The 16,920-nt window shown below is 42.0% G+C and overlaps 1 protein-coding gene across 2 annotated transcripts in view; it reads right to left on the bottom strand.

The window, feature by feature from the left end:
- Nucleotides 1-16,920, bottom strand: part of LOC115801463 (HLA class II histocompatibility antigen, DO beta chain) — a 19,977-nt gene extending 3,057 nt beyond the window's left edge. Inside the window, exons 1-5 of one of the 2 annotated variants that reach the window (XM_089918909.1) lie at nucleotides 14,378-16,920; nucleotides 1,748-2,017; nucleotides 1,004-1,207; nucleotides 446-556; nucleotides 152-183 (exon numbers count right to left, since the gene is read on the bottom strand). In XM_089918909.1, the coding sequence (XP_089775035.1) occupies nucleotides 152-183; nucleotides 446-556; nucleotides 1,004-1,207; nucleotides 1,748-2,017; nucleotides 14,378-14,468 (708 nt within the window). In that variant the 5' untranslated portion in view covers nucleotides 14,469-16,920. Of the gene's footprint in view, nucleotides 1-151; nucleotides 184-445; nucleotides 557-1,003; nucleotides 1,286-1,747; nucleotides 2,018-14,377 lie in introns of both variants that reach the window. The other variant, XM_022581557.3, reaches the window with a different exon arrangement.

Raw genomic sequence — 16,920 nt, 5'->3', positions numbered from 1 at the left:
ATAAAGTCCCGTGAGTCCCCCACCCTCCAGCACAGGGACTCAGCAGACAGCGCACCCAGCCAGAGTCACTTACATCTTATCCCCGTGACCCTCCCTCCACCAAAGGATGGGTGAATGATCTGGCACCAAAAGCTAAGGAAGGAAACATTACCTCAGCACCAGACAACAGAGTCTCCACACGTCCTACAATAAAAAAGCAAGAAATAGGATGCCCCAGTTAGAACCAAATGTTGTGATTATCCTGAGCGATGGAGGATGACCCAGAGTATCCGAAGTCCATCTCCAATTACCCTCCGGAATGTTTCTGGCTTCAGGAAAAAACTATCCCAGTGATCCCTGAGAGGTATGATCAGCCCTCCCTGCCTTGCACCTTAGACGTTAGGAAAAGTGGGAAGTGGGGAAAGCCAGGGGGCAGGGGGCAGGGGTACTCCTCAGAGCTCATTACCTTTCCGAGCCCTGGTGTGGATGACGATCCCCACCAGAAGGAAGACTAGCCCGACCAGGAAGGCTGCAATTCCACTCAGCATCTTTCTCCAAGAATATTCAGACTGAGCTCCTACGGAAAACATGTATTAAAGTGAGCCAAAAGCTCCCAATATTTGGTGTACCTTCCTGAAATCCCAGAACCTGTGCTGGACACCAATCCAGTGCTATCTAGGGAAGGACTACATCTTTGAAGCCAAGGTTTGTACTCATGGAGTTTCTGTTAATGAACCTTATAGCCAATAATAATGCCCCCCTAAATGCCAAGACCAAAGCATTAGAGGACAGTAGTTCCCAAAGTTGGAAGTAAGTGACAAGGTGATTACACCTCCATATTTCTTGGAAGATCCAAGGATAGCCATGTTTTTTCCCACCCCAACCCAAAGACCCCAATTTCTATGACTCCCTCAGATCAGAGGCAAGAAGAGCTAGTGTTGAAGCCAAGATGAACACAGAGGTAACACAGGTCTTGTGTCAGATTGAGCCGAGTTTTGTCCAGAAAGTATAAGCTGATTCTCACTCCACTCCACAGAAACAGGGCTCAGCAGGCTGGGATGATCAACAAGGCAGGTGTAGACCTCTCCAAGTTCAGGAGTCATTGCCAGCATCACCATTGTCTGAAAGGTCCAGTCTCCATTCCTAATGAGGCCAGTGGACATGACCCCCTCTCTCTGTTCCTGCCCATTCCGGAACCACGTGATCTTGATGTCCCCTGGATAGAAACCTGTCACAGAGCAAAGCAGCAGATTGTGGTGCTGCAAGGCTGGGATCCTCTCTGGATACACGGTCACCTCTGGTTGCACTAGCGGGGGAGAGAAGAAATGAGACATGGTGAAGGAAATCCACAAAGCCAACACAGGAGTTTCATTAAAGGTTATCTCAGCCCCATATTTCTTTCCCAAATCACCCAAGTAGAAACTGGAAATGTGGGAAAATCTCACCCCCAAAGACTCAAACGCTGGGTATGTTAGTGTCGCAAGGAGGATTTAGGCTTTATCACATGCCCACAATTGCCCCTTGTATTTGGGAAGACACTAGCCCTTAAAGTCCCTGAGAACTGGGGGTCTGGGACCCAAGACCACCATGAACTGACCCCTGAGGATAGCGGGTGAGTCACAATTGAGGACAGAACATATACAGACTCCCCTGCTCCTGACCCATCTATCCTGAAGCAGGAAACTGCCCAGTACAAGGAAGAAGAGCCACAGCCAGGCTCACACGGGGGAGATTCCTGAATCCCTGCAGTCCCCACCTTACACCTCACCTTTTCTCCCCACAGTGAAGGGTGCACCCAGCTTGTAGTTGTGTCTGCAGAGCGCATCCACAGAGGCTCTACTCCTTGCCAGTATATCGGGCCGATTGTTCCACAGCTCAGCGTCAGGCTGGCCCAGCTCCGTCAAGGCCACAAACATCCCCAAGTTGCTGTCAAAACGTGCATACTCCTCCAGGTTAAAGATGAATCTGACCACAAACTGCACATTTTCTGTCCCATTGGTGAAGTAACAGTCAGCCTTTGCCTGAATCACAAAATCTTCTAGAAAACCAAAAAAAAGACTATGAACCAGCCCCAGTTAGGAAACCCATACCTGGTTTATTATGCCAGACCACATTGATTGGAGAAGAGGCCTTTGACCTCAGTAAATCGGCCAAAGTAGCCTCTGCTCCCCTGGGCCCCACCCTGGTTCCTCTTAGCAAAGAGACATCCATTCTTCTTTGAAAGAAGCCTGAGGTCCAGCCTACCAGGCCAGCCAAACAGGAGACCTGTAACCCAAAGAAGCAAGTCAGAATGTGTCCAGAGACATAAACTTTCATTCAACAAATATTCATTCCTTTGACCAATATTTATAGACTGTTTGCATTTTGCCAGACACTGTGCTAAGTTTCTCCAAGCCAAGCTTTCAGAAGCCCAAGAATTCCCAGCCCTGTATGGAGTAGTTCAATAGTATTCTTGCCGTTAGTAGGTTAATTCTATATATTCCTTCTGGAGTAAAGTGAAAGGAGGATGGAGGTGGGGTAAAGAAATGCAGAGTAGGTTCATAGTAGGTGTGAAATAAACTCCCCTTCTACTTTCCACTCACTATGGGTTTTCTCAAGAATTTTCTTCTGGGGACTTCCCTGGTGGTCCAGTGGTTAAGACTCTGTGCATCCACTGCAGGAGGCACAGGTTCAATCCCTGATTGGGGAACTAAGATTCCAGGTGGCATAGGCAAAAAAAAAATTTTTTTTTAATGAATTTGCTTCTGGACATTTTCCTTTGCACGATTACTCAGAGACCTCATCCCCTCTGTTGGCTCTAGTAAGGTAATGACCTCATTACCTCTATCTATGTTGGGTAAAATAGTCTTAACTCATGACTTGAAGATGCCTTTTATCACCATCATCATCATTGGCCCTGTATGCACAGTTCTAGTGGTTGTAATAATATGGTGAGTATAGGGTTAACTTAAACCTTTTCTGGAAACTTTTATAGTAAACACTTCCACTGAAGAATGAATTAAAAAATCCAAATCCTTCAATATCCTGTGATAAACCATAATGGAAAAGAATATGAAAAAGAATGTATAACTGAGTCACTTTGCTGTACAGCAGTAATGAACACAACATTGTGATTCAACCATACTTCAATAAAAAATAAATTTTAGGGACTTCCCTGGTGACATAGTGGTTAAGAATCTCTCTGCCAATGCAGGGGACATGGGTTTGAGCCCTGTTCCAGGAAGATCCCACATGCCACGGAGCAACTAAGCCTGTGCGCCACAACTACTGAGCCTGCACTCTAGATCCCACGAGCCATAACTACTGAGCCCGTGTGCTACAACTACTGAAGCCCGCACGCCTAGAGCCTGTGCTCCGCAACAGGAGAAGCCACCACAATGAGAAGTCCGCGCGCTGCAACTAGAAAAAGCCCGTGTGCAGCAACGAAGACCCAACGCAGACAAAAATAAATAAATAAATAAATATTTTTAAAAATAAATAAGTAAAAATGCAAATCCATTCTCCATTATGATTTTCCACTTTCAAAGTACCTTATTAGTATTGATAGTGATTAGTTTGAAATCTATACTGACTTTCATACAATGTAACTCTTTTCTAATTGGCATGTTCTCCAAAACAATTTAATTTCCCAAAGCTATTTAATCAGTCTTCATAGGTAAGAAAAAGTATGATTGTGTATTGTGGTCTGGATGTTTGTGTGCCCTCCATTCACATGCTGAAACCCCAACCCCCAAGGGTAATGGTATTAGTCGGCAGTGTTGGGGGAGGTACTTAGGTCAGGAGCATGGATTCCTGATGAAAGGGATTAGTGTCCCTAGAAAAGAGGTTCCAGAGAGCTCCCCAGCCCCTTCCACCATGTGATGGCACAGAGAGAAGGTGCCCGCTCTGAACCAGAAAGAAAGCCTTTCCCAGAACACAACCATGCTGCAGCCTTGATCTCGGACTTCCCAGCCTCCAGAACTTTGAGAAATAAATTCCTGTTGTTTATAAGCAACACAATCTGTGGCATTTGTCATAGCAACCCAAACAAACTAAGGTGGTGATAGTTGTCTTAGATTTGAAGATCTGGACAATTTTTTTTTTTTTTTTTTTTTTTTTGCGGTACGCGGGCCTCTCACTGTTGTGGCCTCTCCTGTTGCGGAGCACAGGCTCCAGACGTGCAGGCTCAACGGCCATGGCTCACGGGCCCAGCCGCTCCGCAGCATGTGGGATCTTCCCGGACCGGGGCACGAACCCGTGTCCCCTGCATCGGCAGGCGGACTCTCAACCACTGCGCCACCAGGGAAGCCCCTGGACAATTTTAAGAGACAAACTGGTAAATGGACCTGGATTGGTCTCAATTCACTTAAGTTCTAGTTCATTTTACATAGAAACAGACACCTCCCCTCCCTGATCTGCTTCCCTATCAATAAAGACAGGTTTGGATTCATGAACACCAACACCGAGGTGGAGCTCAAAAGCATTGTGTTAGGTAAGAAAAGAAACAGAATGTGATTCATCACACAATGACATTTATTAAAATTTAAAAATACAGGAGGGAGCGGAGTCAAGATGGCGGACTTGGAGGATGTGGAGTTCGTGTCTCCCCACAACTAGGGCACATACCAGAGGCTGGTGGGGGACCTTGACACCCAAGGGGATAGAAGGAACCCCCAAGTGACTGGGGAGGACATGGGGGAGAGCGAGGGGGAAAGAGAAGTGGAGGTTGGAGGGAACCAGTGCCCCTGAGGGGTGGCTGGGGGAGGGGAGGGGTTCCTGTGCCTGAAGGGACCCTTGGAGTTTCAGAGGACTCAGGGGAACGTGGATAGCATTTCTCCTGCCCACTCGGGCCCTGAGTCCTCCACCATCTGGGGACCCCTCCTGCCATGTGGGTCCTAAGGGTGTGGGAGAGAGGGGGTAGGGGAAAAAGAGTAAAGGTGAATGGGGAGCCTGCTAAGGTCTCAGGCCTGATCATCCCTACTCTGAGGCCAGAGGCACATCAGGGCCCCTCCAACGGCACTGAGCCTAATTCCCACCCCCCACCCCAAGGGCTTAAGCATAAGGCCCCGCCCCCACCTAAACGATGCCCATGCCTAAGCCCCACCCCACATAGCCAAGGCCTTTTCCGGCCTTTTTTTCCCTATATTTTTGCTACTGTGATTCTGTTTTACCTACTGGTTGTTGTTTCATTTATATTTTATTTTTTCTAACATATCTGTTAGTTTTCTAATCTTTTATTATTGTTTACTCTTTGTTACTTTCTGCCCTTTTTTATTTTTTTGCCACCCTGTGCAGCTTGCAGGATCTTGGTTCCCAGGCCAGGGGTCAGGGGTCAGCTCCTATGGTGGGAGCACTGAGTCCAAATCGCTGGATGAACAGACAGCCTCAGACCCCAGGGAATATTAATCAGAGTGAGGTCTCCCAGAGGTCCTCATCTCAGCACCAAGACCCAGCTCTACCCAACAGCCTACAAACTCCAGGACTGGAAGCCTCAGGCCAAACCACCAATAAGACAGGAACACAGTCCCACCCCTCCAAAAAAAAAAAAAAAAAATGAGACAATAAAAACATATCTTACAGATGAAGGAGCAAGATAAAAACCAACAAGACCAACTAAATGAAGAGGAAATAGGCAACCTACCTGAAAAAGAATTCAGAGTAATGATAGTAAAGATGATTCAGAATCTTGGAAATAGAATTCAGGCATGGATCGAGAAAATACAAGAAATGTTTAACAAAGACCCAGAAGAACTAAAGAATAAACAAAGATGAACAACACAGTAACTGAAATAAAAAATACAATAGAAGGAATCAATAACACAAAAACTGAGGCAGAAGAACAAATAAGTGAGCTTGAAGATAGAATGGTGGAAATAACTGCCAAGGAACATAATAAAGGAAAAAGAATGAAGAGAATTGAAAACAGTCTCAGAGACGTCTGGGACAACATGAAATACACCAATATTCGAATTATAAAAGTCTCAGAAGGGGCATTCCTGGTGGCATAGTGGTTGGGGGTCCGCCTTCCGATGCGGGGGACGTGGGTTCGTGCCCCAGTCCGGGGGGATCCCACGTGCCGCGGAGCGGCTGGGCCCATGGGCCATGGCCACTGGGCCTGCGCATCCGGGGCCTGTGCTCCGCGGCAGGGGAGGCCGCAGCAGTGAGAGGCCCGCGTACCGAAAAAAAAAAAAAAAGTCTCAGAAGAAAACAAAAAGAAAGGGTCTGAGAAAATATTTGAAGAGATTATAGTCAAAAACTTCCCTAACATGGAAAAGGAAATAGCCACCCAAGTTCAGAAAACACAGAGAGTCCCATACAGGATAAACCCTAGGAGAAACACACCAAGACACATATTAATCAAACTAACAAAAATTAAATAAAAAGAAAAAATTTTAAAGCAGCAAGGGAAAACAAAAAATAACATACAGGGGAATCCCCATAAGGTTATCAGCTGATTTTTCATCAGAAAGTCTGCAGGCCAGAAGGGAGTGGCAGGACATATTTAAAGTGATGAAAGAGAAAAACCTACAACAAAGATCACTCTACCCAGCAAGGATCTCATTCAGATTCGATGGAGAAGTCAAAAGCTTTTCAGACAAGCAAAAGCTAAGAGAATTCAACACCACCAAACCAGCTTTACAACAAATGCTAAAGGAACTTCTCTAAGTGGGAAGCACGAGAGAAGAAAAAGACCCACAAAAACAAACCCAAGACAATTAAGGAAACTGCAGTAGGAACATACATATTGATAATTACCTTGAATGTAAATGGATTAAATGCCCTAACCAAAAGACTCAGACTGACTGAATGGATACTAAAACAAGATCCATATATGTGCTGTCTACAAGAGACCCACTTCAGATCTAGGGACACATACAGACTGAAAGTGAGGGGATGGAAAAGGATATCCCATGCAAATGGAAATCAAAAGAAAGCTGGAGTAGCAACACTCATATCAGATAAAATAGACTTTAAAATAAAGACTGTTACAAGAGATAATGAAGGACACTACATAATGACCAAGGGATCAATCCAAGAAGAAGATATAACAATTATAAATATTTATGATTTAAATAAAATAAATATGATTTAAATATCCTCCCAACATAGGAGCACCTCAATACATAAGGCAAATGCTAACAGCCATAAAAGAGGAAGTCAACAGTAACACACAGTAATAGTGGGGGACTTTAACACCCCACTTACACCAATGGACAGATCATCCAGACAGAAAATAAATAAGGAAACACAAGCTTTAAAGGACACAATAGGCCAGATAGATTTGATTGATATTACAGGACATTCCACCTAAAGCGGCAGATTACACTTTCTTCTCAGGTTCACATGGAACATTCTCCAGGGTAGATCACATCTTGGGTCACAAGTCAAGCCTCAAAAATTTAAGAAAATTGAAATCGTATCAAGCATCTTTTCCGACCACAACACTATGAGATTAGAAATCAATTACAGGAAAAAAAAACTGTAAAAAGCACAAATAGATGGAGACTAAATAGTGCACTACTAAATAACCAAGAGATCACTGCAGAAATCACAGAGGAAATTTAAAAATACATAGAAAGGGCTTCTCTGGTGGCGCAGTGGTTGAGAGTCCACCTGCCGATGCAGGGGACATGGGTTCATGCCCCGGTCCGGGAAGATCTCACATGCCGCGGAGCAGCTGGGCCCATGAGCAATGGCCGCTGAGCCTGCGTGTCCCGAGCCTGTGCTCCGCAGTGGGAGAGGCCACAACAGTGAGAGGCCCGCGTACCGAAAAAAAAAAAACATAGAAATAAATGACAACGAAAACACGACGACCCAAAACCTATGGGACACAGCAAAAGACTTCCTAAGAGGAAAGTTTATAGCAATTCAATCTCACCTCAAGAAACAAGAAAAACCTCAAATGAAAAATCTAACCTTACACCTAAAGCAACTAGAGACAGAAGAACAAAGAAAACCCAAGTCAGTAGAAGGAAAGAAATCATAAAGATCAGAGCAGAAATAAATGAAATAGAAACGAAGAAAACAATAGCAATGTCAATACAACTAAAAGTTGGTTCTTTGAGAAGATAAACAAAATTGATACACATTTAGCCAGACTCATCAAGAAAAAAAAGGAGAGGATGCAAATCAATAAAATGAGAAATGAAAAAGGAGAATTACAACTGACACCACAGAAATACAAAGGATTATAAGAGACTACTACAAACAACTATATGCCAATAAAATGGACAACCTGGAAGAAATGGACAAATTCTTAGAAAGGTACAATTTTCTAAGACTGAACCAGGAAGAAATAGAAAATATAAACAGACCTATCACAAGTAATGAAATTAAAACTGTGATTAAAAGTCTTCCAACAAACAAAAGTCCAGGACGAGTTGGCTTCACAGGCGAATTCTATCAAACATTTAGAGAAGAGCTGACACCTATACTTCTCAAACTCTTCCAAAAGATTTCAGAGGGAGGAACACTCCTAAATTCGTTCTATGAGGCCACCATCACCCTGATACCAAAACCAGACAAAGATATCACACACACAAAAAGAAACTTACAGACCAATATCTCTGATGAACATAGTCACAAAAATCCTCAACAAAGTACTAGCGAACAGAATCCAACAACACATTAAAAGGATCATACACCATGATCAAGTGGGATTTGTCCCAGGAATGCAAGGATTCTTCAATATACGCAAATCAATAAATGTGATACACCATATTAACAAATTAAGGAATAAAAACCATATTATCAGGCTTCCCTGGATGCTCAGTGGTTAAGAATCCACCTGCCAATGCAGGAGACATGGGTTCGAGCCCTGGTCCAGGAAGATCCCACATGCAGCAGAGTAACTAAGCCCGTGATCCACAACTACAGAGCCTGCGTGCCACAACTACTGAAGCCTGTGTGCCTAGAGCCCGTGCTCTGCAACAAGACAAGCCACCACAATGAGAAGCCCGCACACCGCAATGAAGAGTAGCCCCCACTCACCACAACTAGAGAAAGCCTGCACGCAGCAACAAAGACCCAATGCAGCCAAAAATAAACAAACAAACAAATAAATAAATAAACCATATGATCATCTCAATAGATGTAGAAAAATCTTTTGACAAAATTCAACACACATTTATGATAAAAAAAAAAAAAAAACTCTCCAGAAAATGGGCATAGAGGGAATCTACCTCAACATATTGGGTGGGCTAAAAGGTTTGTGTGTTTTTTTCTGTAATATGGCTCTAGTAGAACTTAGTTGTCTTTAACTTCATTCAAAACAATTTTGTTAGATTGTATACGACAGCTGTCATATCAGCATACATTTTTAAAAAATTATCAAAATTGGTGAATATTTGTGTAGCCATTTTAATATTGAAGATGGAAGAAAAAAGCAACATTTTCAACATATTAGGCTTTACTATTTCAAGAAAGGTAAAAACGCAACTGAAACGCACAAAAAGATTTGTGCAATGTATGGAGAAGGTGCTGTAACTGATCAAACGTGTCAAAAGTGGTTCACAAAGTTTTGTACTGGAGATTTCTTGCTGGACAATGCTCCACTGTCGGGTAGACCAGTTGAAGTTGATAGCGATCAAATTAAAACAGTAATTGAGAACAGTCAGCGTTATACCATGCAGGAGACAGCCGACATACTCAAAATATCCAAATCAAGCACTGAAAATCATTTGCACCAGCTTGGTCACGTTAATGGCTTTGATGTTTGGGTTCTCTGTAAGTTAAGCGGAAAAAACGTTCTTGACCACATTTGTGCATGTGATTCTCTACTGAAACATAATGAAAGCGTTCCATTTTTAAAACAAATTGTGATTGGCGAAGAAAAGTGGTTACTATACAATAATGTGGAAAGGAAGAGATCGTGGGGCAAGCGAAATGAACATCCAACAACCACACCAAAGGCCGGTCTTCATCCAAAGAAGGTGATGCTGTGTATATGGTGGGATTGGAAGGGAGTCCTCTATTATGAGCTCCTTGCAGAAAACCAAACGATTAATTCCAACAAGTACTGCTCCCAATTAGACCAACTGAAAGCAGCACTCGATGAAAAGCTTCCAGAATTATCAACAGAAAACACATAATCTTCCATCAGGATAATGCAGGACCTCATGTTTCTTTGATGACCAGGCAGAAACTGTTACAGCTTCACTGGGAAGTTCTGATTCATCTGCTGTATTGACCAGATATTGCACCTTCGGATTTCCATGTATTTTGGTTTTTACAATATTCTCTTAATGAAAAAAAATTCAATTCCCTGGAAGACCGTACAAGGCACCCGAAACAGCTCCTTGCTCAAAAATATAAAAAGTTTTGGGAAGATGGAATTATGAAGTTGCCTGAAAACTGGCAGAAGGTAGTGTAAAAAAAATGGTGAATAAGTTGTTCAATAAAGTTCTTGGTGAAAATGAAAAATGTGCCTTTTATTTTTACTTAAAAAACGAAAGGCACTTTTTGGCTCACTGAATAATAAAGGCCATATATGACAAACCCACGGCAAACATCATTCTCAATGGTGAAAAACTGAAAGCCTTTCCACTAAGATCAGAAACCAGACAAGGATGTCCACTCTCACCACTATTATTCAACATAGTTTTGGAAGTCCTAGCCATGGCAATCAGAGAAGAAAAAGAAATAAAAGGAATACAAAATGGAAAAGAAGTAAAACTGTCACTGTTTGCAGATGACATGATACTATACATAGAAAATCCTAAAGTTGCCACCAGAAAACTACTAGGGCTAATCAATGAATTTGGTAAAGTTGCAGGATACAAAATTAATGCACAGAAATCTCTTGCATTCCTATTCACTAACAATGAAAAATCAGAAAGAGAAATTAAGGAAACAATCTCATTTACCATCGCAACACAAAGAATAAAATACATAGGGATAAACCTACCTAAGGAGGCAAGAGACCTGTACTCAGAATACTATAAAACACTGATGAAAGAAATCAAACCTGACACAAACAGATGGAGAGATATACCATGTTCTTAGATGGGAAGAATCAATATTGTGAAAATGAACATACTACCCAAAGCGATCTACAGATTCAATGCAATCCCTATCAAATTACCAATGGCATTTTTCACAGAATTAGAAAAAAAGATTTTACAATTTGTATGGAAAACAAAAGACCCTGAATAGCCAAAGCAATCTTGAGAAAGAAAAGCAGAGCTGGAGGAATCAGGCTCTCCAACTTCAAACTATACTACAAAGCTACATTAATTAAGACAGTATTGTATTGGCACAAAAACAGAAATATAGATCAGTGGAACAGGATAGAAAGCCCAGAGATAAACCCACGCACCTATGGTCACCTAAACTATGGCAAAGGAGGTAAGAACATACAGTGGAGGAAAGACAATCTCTTCAATAAGTGGTGCTGGGAAAACAGGACAGCTACATGTAAAAGAATGAAATTAGAACACTCCCTAACACCATACCCAAAAATACACTCCAAATGGATTAAAGACATAAATGTAAGACTGGACACTAGAAAACTCTTAGAGGAAAACATAGGAAAAACACTCTTTGACATAAGCCACAGCAAGATCTTTTTTGACCCCATCTCCTAGTGTAAGGAAAATAAAAACAAATGGGACCTGATAAAACTTAAAAGCTTTTGCAGAGCAAAGGAAACCATAAACAAGATGAAAAGACAATCTTCAGAATGGGAGAAAATACTTGCAAACAAAGCAACAGACGAATGATTAATCTCCAAAATACACAAACAGCTCATGCAGCTCAATATCAAAAAAAAAAAACAAAAAACCCAATCAAAAATGGGCAGAAGACCTAAATAGATATTTCACCAAAGTAGACATTTCACCAAAGTAGACATACAGATGGCCAAGAGGCACACGAAAGGCTGATCAATATCACTAATTATTGGAGACATGCAAATCAAAACTACAATGAGGTATCACCTCACACCGGTAAGAATGGCCATCATCAAAAAATCTACAATTAATAAATGCTGAAGAGGGTGTGGAGAAAAGGAACCTCCTTGCACTGCTGGTGGGAATGTAAATTGATACAGCCTCTATCGAGAACAGGATGGAGGTTCCTTAAAAAACTAAAACTAGAAATACCATATGACCCAGCAATCCCACGACTGGGCATATACCCTGAGAAAACCATAATTCAAAAGGACACATGCACCCCAATGTTCATTGCAGCACTATTTACAATAGCCAGGACATGGAAACAACCTAAATGTCCATCGACAGATGAATGGATAAAGAAGATGTGGTACGTATATACAATGGAATATTACTCAGCCATGAAAAGGAACGAAACTGGATCATTTGCAGAGATGTAGATGGACCTAGGGTTTGTCATACAGAGTGAAGTAAGCCAGAAAGAGAAAAATAAATATCATATATTAACACATGTACATGGAATCTAGAAAAATGGTACAGATGAACCTATTTGCAGGGCAGGAGTAGAGATGCAGACGTAGAGAACAGACATGTAGAAACGGAGGAGAAGGAGAGGGTGGGACGAATTGGGAGATTAGGAATAACATATATACAACCATGTGTAAAATAGATAGCTAGTGGGAACATGCTATAACGCACAAGAAGATCAGCTCAGTGCTCTGTGATGACCTAGATGGGTGGGATCGGGGGTGGGAGGGAGGTCTAAGAGGAAGGGGATATATGTATACATATAGCTGACTCATTTCGTTGTACAGTAGAAACTATCACAATATTGTAAAGCAGTTACACTCCAAAAAAAAAAAATTTTTTAAAATACACACAGGAAAACAATGCTACATCTTCCTAAAAGCCACCCTCATACTTAAAGACATACCAGACACATTAGAATGGAAGGGAGGGAGTGAGAATGGAGACAAGGGAAGAGAGGAGAGCGTCCTTGTTCTGATCAGTGATTACAAGGTGCTATGAAGTCACTGGGGAATATTAACTCCATTCTGTGCACTTGAGAACAATATAAAAGGACATTCAAATGGGTTAATAATGTAAGTTGATCAGGAAAGATCTCCCTGAAGAAATGGCATTTCAGTTGAGACTTGAAGGATAATTGTTATTGATCTCGAGTAGTAGATTTTCCTTCATTTCTACGTTCAGAGGAACTATTGGACTCAGTGTCAGGACAGCAGCATCCTTCCTGGGTCAGCCAGACTCATCTCGAACTCAGCTAATTTCAAACAATGCTCTAACCTCCAAATCTCTATTTTGTCTTACATTCTAAATAAAAATATTTTAAAAGTTAGTTTTCAGTCAGATCTGTGTCAGAGTTTAGATCTTACTGACTGTGCATGTGTTGTTGTTGTTCAGTGGATATTATAAGCTCAGAGAGGTTTCTATTCTCCAAGAAGAATGATCTCCTCACACCCACCCTCCACACCCCTAGGTTTGTTCCTCTTTTGTGTTTAATGAGACTTTGACGTTCAAAGGGGTTCTGTTTTTTAGCATGTTATATCCTGTTCTCTTCTGATAAATATGTTTTCAGAATGTAATATCACTTCATGTTTGCATAGCTTAACTCCTCAGCTAGAAAAATAACAGCAGTAAATACATGTACCTGGTAACGCGAGGACAGGCATTCAATTTCTAATACATTCTAATACATCTAATACATGTATACCCTCCCTATAACCCCCGTTAATAATAAAAATGTACAGAAGATTATTCAAATACCTGAGTTTTTTTTTAATACTTGTACAGAGGAGTACATAGGACGATGAGTATATTAAAATGTAATCCAAAGTAGCCATATGATTGACTGATACCATGTGTACTGTATCTTTTTCTGATTTAATAAAAAGTACATTTACATCTGAAAAAAAAAAAAAGGTGGGGGACTTCCCTGGTGGCGCAGTGGTTAAGAATCTGCCTGCCAGTGCAGGGGACACGGGTTTGAGCCATGTCCTAATACAATTTCTAATACATTCAATTTCTCTCATTTCTCAAGATCGCTTCGTACAACCTGACCATATTATAGGGGCTTAAGAATGTCAAATGAAGCAACCTTCGTTTCCAAGTTCTTTTATTCACATATACCTCAATTGGATACATACGGAAACAGTCACAATCATCAAAATCCTGGCTGAAGGATAGCAGCTATTCTCAGACTGCCTCCATTTATTACAGTTCTCCAGACTGACATTAGTACCATAAGGACCCTAAGCAAGCAATGTTTCCCTTTTTCCTGCCTCCGGACTCCTTGAATCTGTGGCTGTGGGACAGGAAGACCCTTTTCCTGCCGGTCCATTGCATGTGGTAAAGAGGGAAGGAATAATTTCCTGTCAAAGGGAAGAAGACTCTCTTTGAACCTAGAAGCCCCTTCCGGTCTGGACTGGAGCCTGGACCTGTAGGGAAAGGCCTTCCTCCCCCACGCCAGTTTTTGCATGTACACATGAAAGAAATCACTGTGTCCTTACCTGGAGCATCTCTGCCTTGAGTCATGGAGGAATCCAGCCTGATTACCGTCACTAACAAAGCCACCACCCAGGGAACCCAGCTAGAACCCATTCTGGAAGAAAACAAGCGAGACAGAAAAATCGTCCACCTCTTCAGAATGGGGCTTGCCCACACACAACTTAGTCAAAAATATTCATGAATAATAGAGATACCTTTCTGGCCTCCCCAGGATTGGAAACTCCTCACATGGATAACCAATCAAGACAGAGAGGCTTTGTGTCATTAGGTGCTGGGTAGAATACTTTCATAAAGTAGTTACCACTCAAGAACTGTTTACCTGCGGAATCACTGGCAGCAGTTTAGGTACATGGAAACCGGCTAGGAGAAAAAGGTATGTGGTCTTAGAAGAACTGGGCAGATGGTTTATCATGGATCTTACTATCCTCATATAGCACTGTCCCTGGCCTGCTGTGACTAATAGATCTCCATGCCGATGGGGTCGTTCACATTGCCTACAGAGAGTGTGTAAATAAAGAAGATAGTAGACAGCATTTTGAAGCATGGACCTTATGAGGAGTTAGGGAAAGGATTACCAGAGAAGAAATTGAAGAGACTGAGAATTGCCTGAAGAGGATTTCCTGTAAAGCAAGACAGGGGGAAGAAAAAAAAAAAAAAAAAAAACATGGAGAGAGGATTCTCAAAAGAATAAAATGCTGCAAAAATGGCTAAAAGGATAAAAGAAAAGAAAGCATTATTGCGTTTTATAAGTAATGGGGCACCAAAAACCTTCAATGGAACAGAGTGTTAAAGGTAGAAGCAATATTTCAAAAAGGTAAAGAGTGGATTAAAATGAGAAAATGAAGGCAGGAGATGTAAGCAGTGCTTCGTGAATTTTGGAAGTGAAAACAAGGGAAAAGATGAGACTCTCTCTTGAGAGAAAAGCAACACTAAGGAAAAATTGCTTTTAAGCTAGAAAAGATCTTCCTAAGTTTCTGAGTCAAGTGAAAGTCAACTGTACTTAGGATAAATTGAAGATAAAAAGGACAAGAAAAGAGAAATTACTCTCCAAATGTTGATCGGAATCCAAATAATTGTCACACATGGCAATAAAAAGAGAAAAACTTTTTCAGATACATGAATGAAATAGGAAGGTTTGGGGTGATAGAGGGGAATGAGGAAGTTCCAGTTGTGTGGCTTCACTAAACTCAGTTTAGAACAAGGCAAGATCTTCTGCTAAAAAGAAACTGGAAAAAAAAAATTTGATAACTAAGGAGAGCAAGACTCCTTTTTTGCCAAAGTGGTCTGTAAGTGCATTATCATTTAATTAGCATCACGCTCTATGGCCCAATATTGTGGACAGTGCAAGATGAAACAGACATGTTTCTTGTCCTCAAGAAATGTAAAACCTGGGTGGAGTGACAGGGAAACAATCCACTGTAATGTCAGGAAGAATCAAATCAACATTGTAATGCTTGAGCACACAAGAAGAGGAAATTCTAACCATCTAAGAAAGAGTTCATGATGAAATTGATAAAGTTGATATTTGATACATGTGGCCAAGAGAGAATTTTATAATTCCACATATGTGCATGTGGACAAAAGAGAGGAAATAAACAGTTAAACAAAAAGTGTATCTGGAATTCCTTAAAAATTACTGATTAGCCAAAATAAATATGTATATATATTTTATACACACACACACACACACACACACACACACACACTACTTCATTGAATGAAAAGATACAATAGAATTTTTTTCTCCTTCATTTCCCTAAAGGAACACATGCTTTGATGGATGCGTAATATGGGATTATGATGGTAATTGACCAGGTGAGCCTGGAATACTTGAATTATGCCTTACCAAATATGCTGAGATGCCCTCAGGACAGCTCTACCCATAAATGTAATAGCAAATTGTAAATCAAAGGCTTTATTAGCTGGTCAAATCCCTGATACTCTAATAGAGAGTTTTATGCTAAGGTTCTGTGAAGCATGAGACCCCGAGCAAGGTCTCATGTTCCCACTTTTACTGCTAGCCAGCTGTAAATCCTGAAGGATTAGAACTTCCAAGCATATGAAGTGTGGGAAGAAGAAAGATGACAGGGGGAGTCAAGATGGCAGAGTAGGAGGACACAGAGTTCACGTCTCCTCACAACTAGGGCACCTACCAGGCACTGGTGGGGGACCTTGGACACCTAAGGGGATAGGAGGAACCCCCGCACGACTGGGTAGGACTCGGGAGGGAGGGGAGGAGGAGAAGTGGAGGTGGGACAGGGCCGGCACCCCTGAGGGGTGAATGGGGGAGGGAAGGGGTTCCCACGCTCAGAGGGGCCCACTTACAGCAAGAGAATTAGCGGAGATGGGGATAGACTTTTGGGGGATTGGAGGATGGGAAAGGAACGGGTCCAGCATTTCCCCCCATGCAGTTGGGCCCCAAGGAGCCTGCTGGAGAGCCAGGCCTGAACCTCCACCCTCTGAGGCCACCTCCAGGCACGCTGAGCCTAAGCCCTGCCCCTGCCACCCCTCTCAAGACTTGCATGGGTCCTGAGCATAAGCTCCG

Source organism: Delphinapterus leucas, chromosome 10, assembly GCF_059928025.1.
Source record: "Delphinapterus leucas isolate spDelLeu-1000000601 "Yukka" chromosome 10, BTC_Dleu_Yukka2, whole genome shotgun sequence".
NCBI classification, from domain to species: Eukaryota; Metazoa; Chordata; class Mammalia; order Artiodactyla; family Monodontidae; genus Delphinapterus; species Delphinapterus leucas.
The sequence above is the reverse complement of the archived record's forward strand: the minus strand, read 5'-3'. Positions and strand labels throughout refer to the sequence as shown.